The sequence below is a fragment of the Zosterops lateralis genome, assembly GCF_965231275.1.
Source record: "Zosterops lateralis genome assembly, chromosome: 4".
Taxonomy (NCBI): Eukaryota; Metazoa; Chordata; class Aves; order Passeriformes; family Zosteropidae; genus Zosterops; species Zosterops lateralis.
Window position 1 is genome coordinate 1,570,957 of NC_139765.1, and position 19,255 is coordinate 1,590,211.

The following is a 19,255-nucleotide window of genomic DNA, read 5'->3' on the forward strand; positions in this document are numbered from 1 at the left end:
GGGAAATAAGAAAGTTCACCTCAGTTTTGACTGTAAAATTTGACAGCTTGGCCATTATTTTCTGCAAAAAAGAAAGCGAAGAAGAACAACAGTTGCTCGCGCATCCCTGAGAAATCTGCCAAACTCACCGCAGGATACATTCGTTAAAATCTGATATCCTTCTCTTGCTTATCACTGTGTCAAACAGGTTTTCCTTCATCTGTTTTTTCTCTCCCCACCCTGTTGTCTCCTTGCAGACACCCCTGCGGAGGATGATCCGTCCCCGTGCGCGCCCCAGTCCGCCCACGGGCGGCAGTGCCAGAACGGCACCGAGTGCAAGGCGGGCTGGGAGGGCCCCAAGCACGGCATCACCAACTTTGACAACTTTGCTTTTGCCATGCTCACCGTGTTCCAGTGCATCACCATGGAGGGCTGGACTGACGTGCTGTACTGGGTACGTGTCCGAAAATGACGGGGCTGGGAGATTCCTGCTCGCGCCCGCGGCTTCGTTGAAATTTGGGGGCTTTTTAGCTTTTCTTGCTTGTTCTCTAGAGTGAAGGCATGGTTGCTAGCATGGAGCTTGAATTAACTCAGCTTACCTTTAGGTAAAATGGAGGGGTTTGTCTGGGGCAATGAAGCCAAATGTAAATGTTGACTTTCCATTGATGTTTTAATTTTAAATGGTGGCAGATGGCTTGTTGATATGAAGGTTTGCAGTGTACCTTGGTTGAGCAGAAAGCCACTGAAAGACCCTCTCTGCAGGAGTGAAACATCTCACACATCTCCAAATTACTGGGGGAGAATTTGTGACAGAAGCCATGTGCTCTACCCATGGCATTTTTGTTACAAAGGCACAACACTGATCAGCTCACAGGTTTTATAAGAAAGGCCTCACAAATTCCAGCAATAATCCTGATTATGACTTTGGTCATAGAAAAATTTATCACCTCTTTATGATATTTATTTATTCCAATGCTATTAGCTCTGATACTGGTATCAGTCATGCTCACATGTTTAACCAAAATATGATATTACCTGTAATAAATGGAGTTTCATCTTGTCCTGTAGCCTAATTCTGGGCATTTCAGCAGCTTTAGTTTAGTTATTTTAATTCCTAATGTACTGAGAAATTCATTGCAACACAATTACGCTACAGGAGTTAATATCAGGCTTAGCTTTCACCAGTAAATCACAGATAAATGTGTTTCTGCACGCAGCACTGGCCACCAGCTTTTGCCAGCAGTGTGTTATGACCTGGGACTTTCATTCACACACAGCACAGCCCTGTCTGCATAAGACTAACCCAGACTTTCACCAACCTGTAATTCTGGCATGCCAGGACATCCTGGCTCTGCAGATGGCAGGATGTGTTATAATGCACAATGAGGTTTGGGGAAGGCTCAAAGCACACAAAAGGATGATCTGGACTGAGGCAGCGTGCACTGTTAGTCAACAAACTTCTCTCTTAAATATGAGCCTGAAGCTGCCTTCTTCCCACCAGTGATTTAGAGTTTGCATGATTTCCCTTTGAAGATTTGGCTTATCTGCAAAGGATGGTCTCTGTGTGGAGCAGCTGAAAGTTGTCTCTTTATCTTCTTAAGCTTAGATTAGAATAGTGACTCTAGATTCCTTTTAATGCCTGAGATAAAGGGCAGAGATCTAACCACAAGGGGAGTCTGGGTCTCAGAGGAAAAAGAAATTGCCATTATTAGAAAAGAGGGTATAAATTAATAAAATAATGAAGGGCAGAAGTTAAAGTCAGAAGAGAGACTGGGCAAAACTGTTCCACAGTTCAACTATAGCTACATATAATATACCTGTCTTTTTTTTACTGCATTTAGCTCACATTTCTCAGTGCTGTGTGTGATTGAGAGGATTTATTTACAGGGGAAACAGGAGAGAGTAAATGATATCAGAAGAAGAAAAGAAAACAGTTTTGGCCCTGTACGCCATTCAGAATTGTGAAAGCTCTCCACAAGTTATCATCAGTTTCTCAAAGACATGTGCTGTGAAGACCCTTCCAATTCCCACCCTTTAGTGCCCATGTGTCATTTCCATGACTTGATATGAATCATGTTTATCTCATTATCAGTTATCTAACAACAGGAGCCAAAAGCATATACTCCCTTCCAAAAGATTTTCTACCATGACTGCAGCAGACAGCCTGATTTTTATGGTGTCCCTGCAGCAAAATGGATTTTTGTTGCTTTTTTTTGATATTCAGCCAGGATTTTTTTTTTTACTGATTTCCTGAGCTATTCTTCTTTTTTCTTTAGAGACAGAGTGCTCAACTTAGGGCCTTAAATTAATACAGATTGATGATCATTATTTTTAGGGGCACGCATATGGTGAGCCTTTTAGATTATGGCATTGTTAGAATGCTTGCTTTGGGAAGAGCAGAAATATTTGTTACCATCAGTTCCCAGTTATTCCCAGATGAGACTACAAAAGATAAGAGTTAGTACTGCAGGAAAAAAAAAAAGTCAGTAATTGAGGAGGAGGAAATTTATTTAAAAATATAAATATTTGAGGAAATTTATTTAAAAATATAAATATTTTCTTTATATTTTTTTAATAAATTATTTTTTTTTCTTTATAAAAAAAAGTATCACCTATGTTTAAAGAGCATGAAATGCAAAATTTGAGTAGATACCTGAACACCTGAGCTGGCAGATATCCTTGATTAAGCTGCTGGAAATAGTAAGAATACTATATATAGTATTCTTACTAATAGTAAGAATACTATAATACAATATTTTTGTCCCATTTTGCCTCTTTGTGCTGTGTTGACAAAGCAGACAGAATTCAGCTCTGATCAGTGTTTGCCATTTGCTCAGGGAGGTGCCTGAGGTGTTTCCTTCTGCAGAGGGGTCTGTGCCATGCTGGGGGCAGGGGCTGCTTGGGCAGGGCACACCCAGGAGAAACTCTATTGCTTCAATATTTGCATGTAAAAACAGTCTCTGAACACTCACACTGTCATTTCATGTAACCAACCAAATCTATTGAGGTTTATACAGTCAGATTTAGAGTCCATGGCAAAGGCATTCCAGCTTTATTTAGCCACATCAAAAGGAAGAGTATTGTGGATGGTAAAGAATAGAAAAGATGCAACATTTCAGTTGCTGGAGGAAGAATTTTAGTGAGTGAGGTAGGATACAAATATCTATCTTAACCTTACTGCAGTCTGACTCATACATGACTTTATTCCATCATCTTTGCCTTTTTGGCTGAGGGAGAGCGGACTTGTCACAGACAGCCCATTGGGAGCTGCATCTCCACAGGGTGCAGGGATGGGAGGCTATTCTCTTCTCTTCTCAGCTCTGAAAGATCTCCTGAAATCACAGTGAGGTCACAAAAATTCAATTTTGCTTTATAAGCAATTAAATAATTAAGTTACTTAAATTAGAAATACAAAGTTTGTTGTCCATTTTACACTGAAAGTAGAGCTTAAAAAACAGTGTGAGAAAATTTTGGCTGCAAATCAGTTTTGCAGACAAAATGTTTCCATGATGATTTTCAGAGGTTATTCATTCAACTTAAAAATATATAAGCTAATTGGGCTAATATTTAAAAGTCCTGAGCATTCAAAGCTCGAGGAGACTGTCAAGCTCTTAGCTCCTCTGCAGTTCAGGGTAGATAACAAGATTTGAATCTGGGGTCCTGCTGGGGTCAATGGCAAAATTCTCATTCATTTCAAAAGGTCAGGATCTCACTTTGTGTTTTGCAAAATCTTGATTGTGCTGTTGAGATTTCTCACGAGCAGTCACAGTACAACATGAGGATTTACAGAGGCCTAATCAGGGCCTTGGTATCTGCTGAGATTATCCTTCCAAGGACAGGGATGTGGATGCAGAGAGTTTTCTTTGCTCCCTTCTTCAATCTGAAAACGTCTGCCTGAACTAAAACTCAGCAGAACAACAGATAAAGCTCTGGGCTGAATCACTTGGCTGGAAGTGTTGAGGTGATGGAGAAATTCCCTTGCTTTGGGCTTTTCTATAAGTGCTTCTCAATTATATCTTCTTATTTTCAAAAAAAAAAAAAAAAAAAAAAAAAAAAAAAAAAAAAAAAAAAAAAAAAAAAAAAAATTAAAAAAAAAAAATTGGTTTAGACCTTTCCATTCCTCTCAGTGGGAATGGAGGGAGCTCAGCACATTTCAGCATGTTGCCCTAAAAAATATAAGAGTCACTTCATGAAGTCAATGGCTGTTTGCAGGGTTAAAGCTGCATGTTTGAAATTTAGAAAGCTGTGTGACCTTCCACAAGCCCTGGACTCCTAATCCACTTAATAGCTCTTCAAATTTTAACTTGAGTTTCCTGCTTCCTTCTTCATGCTTCCCAATGCAGGCTTTTCCCCCTCTGTAGGGAAACCTGTCTCCTCTCTCATGGAGTACCATTTCCCAGCCTGTGATCCACATCCTCACAAAAAAAGATAATCAGAGACAGGAAAGCAATAAACTTTTATTCCCTAGAAGGACTTGGCATCACTCAGATCAATACACTTTCCAATCTCCTCTCTCTCTCTCTCTCAGATTTGGGAGTAGATTGGTTTCTTTTGAAATGGGGAAGAAAAATCTTAGGGAAAACAGTTTGACACTGATATCATAGAAAGTAGGATAATTACTTAAAAAGAGGCAAATTTTTAATGTGAAATAACTGTATCGGACAGGATCAAAATCTGTGCAAAACAGCCTTGTTGACTCTTCACTGAAGAATTGATCTTTGTTGAAGGGAGCTTTAAGTGCTTGTAGAAACACCTACAAGTTTATTTGTAAATAAATAGGCCTTTGTCTCATGGGCAGTCAGTCCACAGAACCATTCAGTAGACAAGCACTTCTTGTGATATGTCACATTATAACTTTTCCTATAGAAGGATTTGAGGTTATTATTCTCAAAACTCTCCCCTAAAGTCTGATCAGCATTAGCAGCTCTCTTGGTACAGGCACCAAGGCCCATCCATCTTGGAAACTTCCAGCAGCAGATGAAATTCCAAATGTTGCAAATTGAATCATTTTTGTATTTTGTAATCAGTCGCTGCTGCAGTCCATTATTTTGTATTGTCTTGTTGACTAAGGAGGAAAATTAATCTCTGAGCAGTTTACAGCGCAGTGTTTAAATATTTGTAGGCATTATTTGTCTTCACTTAATCTTTTTCTAATCTGAGGAGATTCAGCTCTTTCCACCTTCCCTAATGGATCTTCTTTTTAATTATTTTTAATCAGTTTGTTACTGTCCTTCAGGGGAAGCTTTGTTTCTCAGTTAAATACAATTTGGCCACTGCCCTGTCTCTAGAAAGGTTTCCATCTTTGTGTGAAATGTGCTCTCTGCAGCTGCAGACCTGTGACACTGCATGCAAATCTATCCACTGCAGCCTCAGTTTGGAATGCCTGGTCTCTCCACTGCCCTGCATCTAAACAATTGTACATATCAATGAAAACAAAGCACAGAGAAATTGCAAAACACAACCACGTGTTGTTGTATTGGGCTGTTCACGTTGCTGGGCAGTGGAGAACCTGGTCCTGAGTTGTTCTGCTTGCCCCTTACAGCTTGAATTCTAGGGTTGAGTAATTCTGCTTGATCTGCTTGAAGATTATTAATAATGAGCAATAACCCTGAGCCTGCCATCAGTTTTGGAGTCTTGGCTCTGACCCATCTGACATTTGGACAACACTTCAGAATACTTGGTCGAGTCCCTGAGAATAACATGCAGTGAGTGCCTCCAGGAACAATTTACCTCAAGGCTCCAAGTGTAAACTAAAGAGTGTGGTATTATTCTAGATGGACTAAGGCCAAGCCTGGATGACTTCCAGGGCACTAACCTGTCCCTGCAAGAGATGTCCAAACTGGCACATAATAAGTTGACTTCTTCAGATCTAAAAAAATATCTTTGTTAGTCTTGCCCAGCCCCTAGGCAAGGAAATGAGTTAATAGTCTAAAACATTTCAGTGAGATTGGATCAGTGCAAACTTCAGGAGCATCACATCCCCAGGGACAGCAGAGAGAAACACACAGAGATGCAGTGGGTTAAACAGGCTGCCCTGGAACTCCCCTCCACCTCTCAGTCTTTGAGATCATCCTTCCAGGAGTCGCTAAATCAGCTCGAAACGCGGGCTCTTACAGCCACCCTTGCAGTTCCCATCATGGAATCAAAATGGAACAAATTGAACAACAGATGTAATTTACTTTGCTGACAGCACTGACAGATTCTGTGAGCTTTTCTCACCCCCCTCCTCCAGCCTGTTGCAGCCAATGAGGAAGACGTGAGAAATTCAGAGACGTTGCCACAAAGTGGAAGACGTTAAACGCTGAGCTGCAACCCCCAATTTTCCCCAGCTGTGTTTTTCCTTCTAACCCTTTATTCTTGCAGCACTTCAGCTTGAATTAGTAAGGCTTTCCACAAAAGAGAATGATCTGATTCTAAGAATATATCTGTCTACATGTTTCCATGGTGTTTATTCCCCATCCACCTCCGCCCCTCTGAGAAAATGCTGGGCTTTTATTGTTGTGGGGTTGAGGGTTTTTTGGGGTTTTTTTTAATCATCTTTTTGGCAGGGGTTTGCATGAATGTGAAAAAATTTACAAAGAATAAGCACGCAAGTATGAGCAACCCATCAGTGTGATTTGCAGGGGTTATTTCATCTCCATCTGCTCCAACAGTGGTGGGTAAGGGGAGAGGGGCCACAGTTCAGAGCACTGAAGGGCCACAGCATCAATGCACTGAAAAAGCAGTTTCCACATTCAATCTGCATAAATGCTGACCTCAATCTGTTTTCCTTTTCCTCGCTAACAACTTCACATGCAACTGTAATGGTTTGCTGTGCCACTGCCTGGAAAGTGAGTAACAGCAGTGACTTACTCATTGGCACCTGCCACGAAAACCTGCTGCTGAACATTTGTTCAACACACTTGTTGTGTGAAATGAAGCCTTTATGAGCCCTTCAGAACTCAACTTTGGACTTCTCAGCCCAAAAATGAGCTTTTTCGGGTTGGTTTTGGGAGGTGTTAATAGAGACCCTCTGCCCAGTGCTCCTGTGTGGGAAAGGACCTTTTTAACAGCCCTGTCTTTCTGTTGCCCTTTCACTTTTTCTTTCTTCTTTTTGTTCTTCTTTAGACTGTATCCTAACTGCTGCTGTCTAATCACCACAGAGACCTTTCTTATCTTTAATCTTTTGTCCCAGAGCTATAAAATTAAGAGCTAAACTACTGGGACATTTCTACACGACTTAGGATTTTGAGTTTGTTGGGTGCGCTGCTTGACCCCTACCACCAGTTTTATCAAATTATTTTATGAAATTAAGAAATTTTGACTGATGCCTTCTGAAAAAAAAAAAAAATCAATAGATTTGTTAGCTGTGAACCCAGATCTACTAAACAAATTCACAAATAACAGACTGGTTCATTATCTGGATCCTGGGAAAGAAAAAGACAAGGAAATACACCCAAGGTCAGGACACAAGTCGTGTGTCTAGAACCATTTATTAAATTATTGTTTATTTCGAGTTTAACTTGTTTCAACATCTTGCTTTTAAGACAAAGAGCACTACAACTAAATCTTCACCAGTCTTACTGTGACTATTAAGTCCTTCCTGCCTGCAAGGAGAATTGGTCCATTAATATTGGGTTTATTCATTGATTTCAGGGGGATTTCTGCCTGGCCAGGGTTTGGGGGCTCAGTATGATGAGTGGTCAAGGAGAGTGTAGTTTATCTGCACCCATGGCCCACTCAGAACTGTCTCCTTGTAACCCTAATCCTCTGAACTGCACCCAGATTGGAGAGCCAAAAACAATATTGAGCACTAGACAGACACAAAAAGAAGGACACTCACCCATCATTGTGAGAACAAGAAAGAAGGAAGTTTATTTTTGGGATTAGGGTTTATATAGCTTTTGGAGTTTGGTCAAGGATTGGGGGATGAGGTTGACACCTCTCTGGCCCCACTGGTCAAACCAGAAGTCCATCAATTTTGTCCTTCCCTGTGGAAAGGAATGCGTGATTTACAAAACATCATTCTTTGTTTATATTACAATGCTTGAGAAAGCTCCAGCAGAAAATGTAAACATCAGAAGGCTGAAAAATCAGGGCAACAGAGCAGGTCTTCCAAAAGACATAAAGAGACCAGAAGTGTGAAAGGAAGGGTTTAGAAGTCAATCAGAGGAATCTAAGGGTTTAGAAGTCAATCAGAGGAATCAGTCTTCCTGCTGGGAAGGACTCTCCTATGAGGAAATTCTGTGCAAGGCTGAGAGAGCTGAGGTTGTTCATTCTGCAGAACAGGAGGAGAGCTCCAGGGACCTACAAAGGAGCTGGAGAGGCCCTGCTTACAAGGGCATGTAGTGATGGGACAAGGAATTAAAACAAAGTGAGCAGATTTAGATCAGAAATAAGGAAGAAAATGTTTACAGCGAGGGTGGGGAAACTCTGCCCTAAGAGATGGTGGATTCCCCATCCCTGGAAACTGTAAAGGTCAGGTTGGACAGGGCTGTGAGCGATCTGACCTCGTGGAATTTGTCCCTTCTCATTGCAGGGGGTTGGGTTAGTAGGTAGTCTTCAAGGGTCCTTTCAAACACAAACTATTCTGTGAATATTCACCACAGAGCATTGATTTTACTGACATTTAAAACAAGCATATCCAGAATGAATCAGTCAGGATGTTGTGCTGGTCTGGCCTCTGTGGTGCTGCTTCTAAGACCCATAAGAAAAGGAGAAGGGACAGTCCTGTCTGTCAGTGATGAAGCTGCAGCTCATTCAGGTTTTTTGATATTAATTCCTCCAGCAAACCTCTAGAGCTTTTACAATATCTCTGAGTGCCTATCAGACAAAGGTCTGTTATCTGTGTGCCAGGAGTTCTAGATATTGTATGCTTTATTTGAAAATTTTGGATGTGATTTCACAACTGGAAACTGGATGAATTATCTAGAATGTAGAATTTTCCTAGTATTCCTAGATTATGAACTGCGTACAGAGGAACTTGGGATGCACTGATCAAGTGCAAAAAAAAAAAAAAATAATTGACAGTCTTGCCTTCACTTATTAAAGAAGGTAGTGATTATCTGCATCTCACAGTGCTGTTTTTCACAATCTTTATTTTTAAGGACTTAATTGACTATGGAAATCAATGAATGGTGTGTGCCTGTATATTCCTGTGCAGGCAGCAATCAGTTCTGTTCTGATGTACTCGTGGGAGAATTTGCTCTGGGTCTACACCGAGATAAATAGAAGCATTTATAGAACAGCAATGCAGTCACACAGGCAGAAAATCCTTTCTGTGGATAATCAGCCATGCGAATGTGAACACAACAAAAACAGAGACGGGAAGGGATAGCCCAGAATTCTAAGATGAAATGAAATTTTTAGGTTTGGAAACCCACCATCATAGTGGGGATATTTTTATGCTTGAATTGAGCACTTCATTCTTTTTTGGAGTGAATTTCCAAAGACTTTAAAGGGCGAGAAGGTTTTTACATGGTTGAGTAGCAGCAAGAGATGGAACTGCTGCAGTAGCTGTAATGAAAGGACTGTGGCTAAATCGCCTTTGGGCTCTTGGATGACTTTTCTAAAGCCAAACTTTTTCCTTTTAAATGAAAAAAAAAAATTAAAAAAAAAAAGTTGTACACACTTACATGGGAATAAGGCAACTCACATAAAGCTCTGTGACTTTTACTTGGAGGATTCAAATCCTGATTGAGTCCCAACAATTGTTGGAGGTCATTCGGTGGCATTTCTGTAAATTGTAAATTCACTGAAATTCACCCATGTAATCAGTGCCATGAGAGAAAGGAGAGCCTCCATGGTCCCTGTAGCTGGATGGACATGAAATGAAGGACATGCACACAGTAAATTGTCAGGGCAATAAAAGAGGGAAGTTTATTTCTTGACTTTGATTCATATAAATTCTGGACAATGACCAGGGATTGGAGGATGAGGTTCCCACCTCTCCAACCACACTGATCAAACTAAAAGTCCATCAACTGTCCTTCCTCCATAAGGAATGCAAACAGGAAGAGCAGTTTACAAAACATCACTTTTGTTTACATAAAAATCTGTAAAAAAAACTCCGGTACAAAAATGCAAACATCAGAAGGCTGGAAAAAATTAGGGTGACAGGTCCCTGCACAGGTACCTGGGTTTGACAGGACACTGCAGCTGCATCGATGGCATGAACCTCCTCTGGGCAGATCCACTGCTCAGGAACCATGCAGAACAGAGTACTGGGCAATATCACTGTTGATATTCTCAGCTGTTGAGTAAAGGAGAGAAGGGAAAACTATCTGTCAGCCACATGCATCAATCAAGAGCAAGGATTTGGCACAGCAAGTGCAGGATGTGTTTGTGCAAAGTCCTGAAAACCTGCTCAGGTCTTTGTTGAGAGCCCAGCCTGGGTCAGTGTCTGGCCAGTTGTTTCCCCACTTTTCTGAATGACCCAAACAGCTCCAGAGTGACCTGAGCCACCACTGGAAAAAACCACTAATTTCTGAGAGAACAGTTTGGGGGGAATTTTTTTACATCCTGCAAGTGCAGCAGTTTCAACATGCTCTAGAATGTGAGTTGCTTTATCACTTGGCAGTAACTGAATTTCAATATTTCACTTTAGGTTAACGTGTTCCATGTTGAACTGAACTGAGATTTTTTTTCTCTCTCTCTCTTTTACATATTAAGCCTGGAGAAAGTGAGTGAGGTGGCAAAGCAAGAGTTTGATTGGAGCTTAGAATTTTTTCTTTGATGTAAGGGTTTCTTGCTGTGTAACTGATATTTTTAGTGAGAGTTCAGAGTCCCTGTATTGCCCAACATGCTGCAGAGATATGTAACACCCTCCAGTTTTCACAGAAAAACAGAGAAGTCCCTCAGGAAAGCACAAAATTACAGGTGGGATGGGAGGATGTACAAATGGTTATTTATACTGATTATTTTTGTTTCCCCTCCCCTGGATGACTAGAGGAATTCCCTGGGGTTGTTGTAATAATAAAATTTAATATGCTGAGATTTTATCAGCAAATCCACTCCTTAGATAGCTGATTTGCCATGATGATGCACGTCCCTTTGGAGCACTACTAGTGCTGATAAAAGTTGCAACTTTGTGAAAACAAAAGCCAGAAACACTGCTGGGATTTTTTTAATTTATTTTTTTTTTAAGTGAAGGGAGAGCCTAACAGTTTTCCCCTCTATTTCAAAAAGTGTGAAGTTAAATGGCCTTTGCCATCTGCTGAGGTTGTACAGTAAACTTGTGTGAAGGCCATTTGAAATCACAGCTTTAACTAGGACACTGCTGAAGACGCTCAGAATTTCCCCTCTAGTGCTGAGCAGGGTGTTGATTCTGGGTTGGTGGTTGGACTTGATCTTCAGAGGCCTTTTCCAGCCTCAATGATTGTTCTGTGATTCCCCACCTTTCCAGCAAACACAAGAGGGATCAGGAAACATTTCCAACAGTAATAATTTGCGGCGGAAAACAGCTCAGCTCAGCCATTGTGTGCCACAGACATTTTGACCTGCTGGTATTTGAATTCGAGCTGTAATTCTCTTCCTCACCCTCAGACAGAGACCTTGTATTTTCCATAATGGCTCAGTCGGGTAAAGAACATCAGACTGTGAAAAAACAATGTGCACCCAAGCTGAAAACTGATTAAATGTGGATGTGGAACTTTACTAACTAGTGAAATAATGTTGTTGAATTCAGTGTTTATGTACTGAGAGCTGAAAAACACAGTGGAAGGACTCAGTGACAACATACAGTCAGTATCAGTCATCTGGGACTAGATAGTTGAAAGTTTGGGTTTTTTTCTATGTTTCTCTGACTTTATATAGTCTTTCCCAGCTGATAAAATGTTGGAAAGGGGCCTGTATTTAATGAGTGATGAAAATGTGCTCCTATAAAAAAAATGTGTGGCCAATCCTACTGGTGGCAATGCACTTCCCTCAAACTGTTTGCAACCAAAGCAAACATGGTTTGCCCCATGTAACAGCAAAATGGCATTTCTGAACTGTAATAATTCACCCCACCAGCAAATTCACCCAGCAAATTCACCCAGCAAATGTTTTCCATAAAGGGAAGGTTTAAGGCTCATCCCTTAAGGTAAAGAACCCAGATTCTTCCACACCCTTCTGGCAAGGATTGGTTCAGGGTCAGGGAGAAGCATCTATTGGATCTTGTCATTGTTCTTCAAACCCTGTGTCCCTCTCTATTGGCTCTCAGCCAGGTTATCCCTCCTAAAATATTCAGTATTTAAGAAAGAGCGCAAAAGGAAAAAAAAGGCTTTTTGAGATGTCTTAGCAGGGTGTCAAGTTTTTCAGGCACCTGTGTGTGCTTTATTATTTGTTTTCTGCACTGTTTTGTTTATTTTGTTATTTTTTCCTTATTAAACCTTTTGATTTACAAAACACCCTCGAGGAGCAGTCTGGCTAATTAATTATAGCCATTTTTCTGCAAGGCTGGACCCTCAGAGTGTGGGGCAAACCCACACTGAATAACTTCAGAGAAGCTCATTTGAGCTATTTTTGACTTTGCAATCAATCAAATGTTTGATCTCAGCCCCCACCTTGCTCTTAAACAGGCAGCAGCAGCCTGGCTGGACCCTCCTGCAGGACTCCTGTCTTTGCACAATCTCCCCAGGAAGCTCCAGCCAGTCAAGGTGTGTCTCCTGAAGGATTTTTGTTCTCTCATGGCTCTGGAGATGGAGCCCCAGCACTGTTTCCGTTTGTTTTCTGTACAAGGCTGAAGTTTGGTCACTTCTGCACCCTCTGCTCAGGGAGGTCAGGCAATGACCTGCAGCTACACCAAAATCTTCTCATTAATAAACCACAAATTATGGCCCACCTGGATCAGGGCAGGTGGACTTGGGTGAGGACATTTATAGCAGATTCAACATTTTTGAAGATCTCCAGTCTTTGTTAACAGAGGTGAAGAAGCAACCTCTGCAGAGCCCACATTCTCAGATGTGTCTATCACATTTCCCTTCTCTCTTCTGGACTCATCCTCCACTGCTGCAGCTCCTTTGATTCTTTCTCGAGGGTTCTCTGCCGCAAATTAATCTTGATGTTTCTGTTGTCCTCATCAAGGCACTCCTCTCTCAGTTAATGGCTCCATTTAGCTCCTGCAGAGAGTTCTGTACAAATTGCCAATGTTTCTGCCTCAAAGTGGAATTCGAATCTGCTCTTTCCATCACTACAGAGTATACAGAATGATTGGGGAACCGAGCTACACATGGGAGTCCTCTTATTTTTCCTGCTGCCAACGTATGATGAATCTTGCCTAAGTTATTAATTTTTATCCTACAGTGACTCTATAGCAGAATAACCTGTCTGGAGCATTCCCTGCCCTGGTTCACAATCTCTGTGCTCTTATCTTCATCCACATCTGTCTTGCCTTTCTCATGAAGACGCTGAAAAAAAGTTACAGGTGTTTATATGTACCTAGAGAATTCACATGCAGAATTTGTAAAATTCCATACTTGAGGTAACACAGCAAGTAGAGCCTTATAAATAAGAGCTTGTAGAAAACAACTGAGCTTACTTTTTTTTATTTTTCCTTCAGTATTTCAAATTAAAAGCAATGTGATTGTCAGAGCAGGAGCAGCTGATGAAGTGCTGCTTGTTCCTTTGGTTGTTATTTGTTCAGACTGAAGTTGGGCTGAACTCTCTGGTGTTTCTTTTTCATCCATCCAATAGCACCAGCTATAAAATATGAATTTAGGAACAGTTTTAAGGAGTGACTGCAGCTTAGAGTGCCTCTAAGATTATTAGGCTGTTGATGCTCAGGAAGAAATTCTGACCAGACTAAAAGCAAAGACATCTGGAGGCTTTTTGTCTGTGTTTTAAGCCATTGCTCCTAAATCAATAAAAGTAAGTCTAGCTTATTTTAGTTTTTATATTTTTGCTTCTTACAAAGTTTGGGATTTTTGTAATTTTTTTTACCCCCATCTCTCTCTCTCTTGAGTCAGCTCTGAGACCATGAATTCCCACTCCTTTTCACCTAAAGATTCAGGACATCTGAAAGACTATTCCAGGTCAAGATGATAATGCTTTTCATGATTCACTAGAATTTAGAGACAGAAATGCTTAAACGCATTTTCTAATTTTTTTAGTAACTATGTACATTAAGCTTTTTTTTTTTTTTCCGTGAGGAATTTCTGAAGATAAATTCCTAATCATACATTCCTCCCAGTCCTGTGCCCCAGCCTAGTCAAGCAAAGCTCTTGGGCATATCAGCTCATTTCCACTGGTAATAATAATATTGACCATTGGCCTCGGGGGAATTATTCATTTATGTGCCTTAAATTATGCACATACATGATTGCTGGATTAAAAACCAACCAGGCAAAGACAATTAATTAGATTTTAAATCATGGAGGATCTGCAAGGTGGAATCTGCAATAATGCACTACACCCACTTTTTAGGATATGTGCTGGGTAATAGGAAATTTGATCTTTTTATAGAAAGATATAGAAAGATATAGCACTGTGAACAAGGCAGATTTCACTTTTTTTTTTTTTAATTCAGCTTTCTGCTTTCCAGTGACTGATTTCCTGCTGACAGCTGCCCTTTCCTGATGGATTAAACTTTTCCTGTCACCCTCTGTTGTTTTTGAAAGACATTTGCCACAGAGTGTCAGGGTGTGAGTGTGTGACTTGTAAAGTCAGCAGAAATTAGTGAATTGTGCCTGCCCCTCCCATTAAGTGACTGGTGATGCTCAGCCACCATGGTAATAGGTTATTTGCCTCTAACACTGTCTTTGAGCTCTGTGAGGAATGAGACACCTGTAAATGTGCCAGACTATTATCCCTGGGAAAGAAAAAAAAAAAAAAAAAAAGACTAAACAACTAATGCATGAATGTCTCCTGTGGCCTTGCCAATGTGACTTCACCTGGGTCTTCTGAAGAACCAGAAGACAAAGGCACAAAGGTCTGTTAAGAAAGGCTATTATTCCTTGGCCCCTATTGAAACTGCTGATTGTAATTGAGATCAGCAGAATACAGAATTAAAACCCCTGGTGATTTTTTATTATTATTATTATTATTAGGTGATTTTTTAGGGCTTTTAAAATTTATTTATTTCTAGGTACCTGTACCACTGAAATAAAAGCCTTTGGTGAAATGCTAAAGGCATGATAGCAATTAAAGATTCTTGGCAAAGACAGAGCTCTTCCAACAGACTGAAATTCCCAATTTTTGTCATAAAACTGAGTGGTGTCTTTGACAGTACCCACTAAGGCAAGGTGCTGTCCCACCCTGCAGATTGGAAAGCTGGAGCATAATGAGCCAAATGATGTCCCCACAGTGCCAGAGAGGGGATGTGGGAAATAATAATGAGAAAAAAAAAAATCCTTGTCTTCAACATCTCTGAGAGATGATACAGAAATGCTCTGAAATGTGCCAGCTTCCTCACTGTTGAGAATAGTGACATGAGAAGTCAGGCAGTTTGACTCAGAATTATTTCCACAAATGACAATCTGCAGATTCCCACTGATCCTGAGCCTTCCAGCTGACCTAACAATTGTTCCATACGTGCTTAAGTCGGCACCAGGTTGCAATTACCTGGACTGAAAGTTATAATTCAGACCTACACTGGTGGATATGATATTCTTCAGAAATGTGAATTTAGGAGGTTATCTACCTGTTCTGTTCTGATTCCTAGGGTTAGTGGTAGGCCCTCAGTGTTGCACTCAGGCACCAGAACACTGAGCTGTGTACCAGGAGTTGTTCATCCTAGAGAGAAAACCTGTAACTGAGCCAGTTCCTCTTCACTGGGGGCAACAGCACAAAATACATTTTGCAGATTTTGTTTTCTGCACTCAGGAGAGTGAAAACGGCAACACCCCTGGCTTTGCTGTTACTGTTTTGAGTAACTCTATTCCTATTCTTTTTCACCCAACAACCTGTTTATTTCTCTGCATTTCTCCTGCAGGTGTTTTTTCAGGAGCAAGCAATAAGCTCTCAGTGTACTCTTTCCTTGTTGCAGGGAGGTTTTAACATAATTTAATAAACATTTAACCTTGTATGATCATATAACATGCATTCCTGTCACCTGTGGATATAATCCCACAGGAATAATCTCACTTCCTAATAATGAGATTATATCACTTGCTACTAAAGAAAAAAAAATACATGAGAGCATCAAACAAAGGGAAGTCCAGCAACAGAGAGACTCATCTGTCTGCCAAATACTCCCCATTTCAGCTCTTGCTGTCTCTGCCCCTCAGCCTCTCTGTTACAGATACAGCTGTGCAATAAATAAAAAGGAGATGAAAAGCTGACCTCTGTAATTTCCAAGTCTGAGAAGTCCCAAGTGCTCTTCTGTACCAGGCTGCAGGTCTGTTTTACAGGACTCATTTGTGCTGATGCTGCCTGGTACGATTGTTATGCAATTGTGCAGGCTTTGGGAATAACAGAGTACACTGTATTCTGGTTATTTACTTTACCAGGACATCTGGAAATTTCTTCATGCCAGAAAAGGTTTGTCCTTGTCCTGACACGCCCTTGACCTCTGTCCCTGCCACTCTGACCTTTACTCTTTGTGATACCAAAGCTTTGAGAAGTTCTACTTTTCCAGCTGACAAAAAAACCCACCCCAATCTGATGATAGATAAATGCAGCTGAGGCTTTTTTTTAGCACCATCCATCATAATTACAGGGATGTCAATTCATCACTGTGCCCACAGTAAAGGTAAATTCTTATGGTAGTTTTTCAAAGTCATCCATATACTCATTGTTTGTGCAGATTGCTTTATATAGATATTGGTGTTCTTTGTTAGGAGAGAGAGGGTGTTAAATCCCATTTCTTTACTTAATTCCAACTTGGGCATTTACATTTTGCCTTCCTGGTTTCCCAGCTGGGATCTCAAGTGAATTTTTGCTTCTGTCTTTATACTCAGTGATGCTTTGTTCTCATTAAAGCCTTGATATGCAGGAGACACCAGGGGTGCTACTTTTTTTTGGTCACACGGGATGAAATGCGGCTTGCAAGCATAAAGAATAATTAGTATGATTTATAAACTGACTCAAAAAAAAAAAAACTCTGCACAACTCTAAAAAAGGGAAGGAGTTCATTATACTCAGGGAATGTTTGCAGCTCAGGTACTCATCTGCCCACCAAATGTATTTACCCTGTGAGGAAGGAGCTGATGAACTGTTTTCACAGAGGCAGATTTTGAGCTTGTTTTTTAATGAGTCTCCTCCAGTTCAGTCACAGCTGAGGGAGCCCAGAGATGGAGTTCTGGGTCGGTCCATTGGCTGTGGACCATTGCCAGACAAGGACTTCAGTGACTCTGCTTTGGGAGAAAAATGGATAATGGACTTCCACCCACAAAGAACTGATTATATTAGTGTTACTCTCCTTGTCTTACTGAAGGTCTGAAATTCTTTTCTTGGTTTGTTATGAATCTTGAGTGAAATTACCTCCTCTGAAGTGTCTCATTGCCTGTGTAGGGGAGGATATTTCTTCTGTGATTCCAACAAATGTTTAAGTTGCAAAGGAAAGACCGTTTTCCTGGAAAGAGAAGACAAAATTCTCAAAAGAGTGGAAAACAAAGGAATGTAGATTGCTTTATGCTTTTAGGAACTTGAAAGTCTGCAATTTATGTTCATAAATCAATTTAGTGCTCCTGAAAACGTTAACCACCATCTGTTTCTTTAACGATGCCACGTCTGGATCCAAAGAAAAGTTTTTGTGAGGAGTAAAGAAGGGACTCTGGTATCTGTGATACAATTGTAAAAGTGAGATTCTATTAAGGCATCCAGCAACTTTCCAAAATGGGAAGTAAAAAAAATACACTGTGACAATACCTACCAAAACCTGGCACTGTTTTCCCTGGCAGCAGAGGGTCAGATGTGTGAGCAGCCCAGTTTAGAACTCATGGGGTGGACCCTTTGTGGTGTTGGAAGTAAATTCTAAAAAATAATCCACAATCAGCACCCAAGGAAGTGCCAGTGGGGTTATAACAGATATAGCAGTGTTATAACAGATATAACACATGGTTATACCTTGGGCTGTATTAGTCACTGACTGTGAGGAAATAGATTTAAAAAAAAACAATCAAAGGAGTGGTCACATCAACAAGAACACACAGAAAACACTTGGTTATGATTATGTGTAAACCAACCACAGGCTCTGTTTACAAACCTTTCCATCTGTTCCTTTGCCTAATCATTTCTGCTTTCCCTCTCTGTCTTCTAACTTTCCTTCATCTTTCCAGATGCAGGACGCTATGGGCTATGAGTTACCATGGGTGTATTTTGTCAGTCTGGTCATCTTTGGATCCTTTTTCGTTCTAAATCTGGTTCTTGGTGTGTTGAGCGGGTAAGCTGACAGTTTTGGTGTCCTTTTTCCAATGCTACAGGGCAAGACTCCATAATAAGGGTTCTTCCCTGTCACCAGGATACTTTCAGAGGGATTTAAAAAAAAAAAAAAAAAAAAATCTGAATCCAAGGAAGCTTCGCATCAGCTCTGAAACACTTTGACAAAATGTTCAAATATTGAAAATAACAATCCAGGTAACGAAAGCGGTGTTATTCCCTGACAGAGAAATCCAACCTCAGGGCCTTCCAAATTATTCATGTCAACCTGTCATAAATTTCCAGAAAAGTGGCTATTGGAGACTCTTACTGCTGGTGACTTGGGATCTCTTTGGCTGGAGCCTTGCAGTGCTCAGAATCTGAGCTTGTCTCACTAATTATCATTCCACTCTTCCAGGTCAATGATGCCATAGGAAGGGACTGGCCCTGGATCTATTTTGTTACTCTAATCATCATAGGGTCATTTTTTGTACTTAACTTGGTTCTCGGTGTACTTAGCGGGTAAGCAGTACCAGGAAAATGTTTTATTATTGTTTATTTTATTAAAAAAAAAAAAAATCTGTATTTTTATTCCTACTCTCTGGTTACCACAACAAGTCAGTGGTGGGTTGATCTCCAGAACCTTTAAGGGAAAGGTCTAGGCTTTTGCTGTGCCAGTAGAAAAATACAGAATTCCCAGTGTTACAGAAGGAGCTTTTGGATTAAATCAAAGGGATATAAGGCAATTTTTTTTGTCTGTAAAACATTCCTCCACCTGCACTCTGTGGGAAGAGGACAACACTGTGCTCTCCTGTGGGCAAAGCAATCCGTGCATAGAAAGGGATTATAGTAAAATTTCTGGGAGAGTCAATAGGACTGAAGGAGAGCGCAGGACAAATCCCTTCACATCTCCAGGATGAGATTCCTGCCAAATTATGTCTTCTCACAGGAGAAATTTTCCCATTGTTTAGTATATCTAAAGCACAGCCTTCCAGGAGATTATTTTCCCTGGAGAAAATCT

The 19,255-nt window shown here is 40.6% G+C and overlaps 1 protein-coding gene across 18 annotated transcripts in view; it reads left to right on the top strand.

Moving 5' to 3' along the window:
* The window catches only part of CACNA1C (calcium voltage-gated channel subunit alpha1 C), a gene marked incomplete at its 5' end in the record, with an annotated part of 450,110 nt that overhangs the window by 288,532 nt on the left and 142,323 nt on the right, over positions 1–19,255 (top strand). For 16 of the 18 annotated variants that reach the window (XM_083858937.1, XM_083858947.1, XM_083858951.1 and 13 more), the window contains 2 exons: positions 237–433; positions 18,653–18,756. In XM_083858937.1, coding sequence (XP_083715063.1) covers positions 237–433; positions 18,653–18,756 — 301 coding nt within the window. Of the gene's footprint in view, positions 1–236; positions 434–18,155; positions 18,260–18,652; positions 18,757–19,255 lie in introns of all 18 variants that reach the window. The other 2 variants (XM_083858940.1, XM_083858954.1) reach the window with 1 other exon arrangement.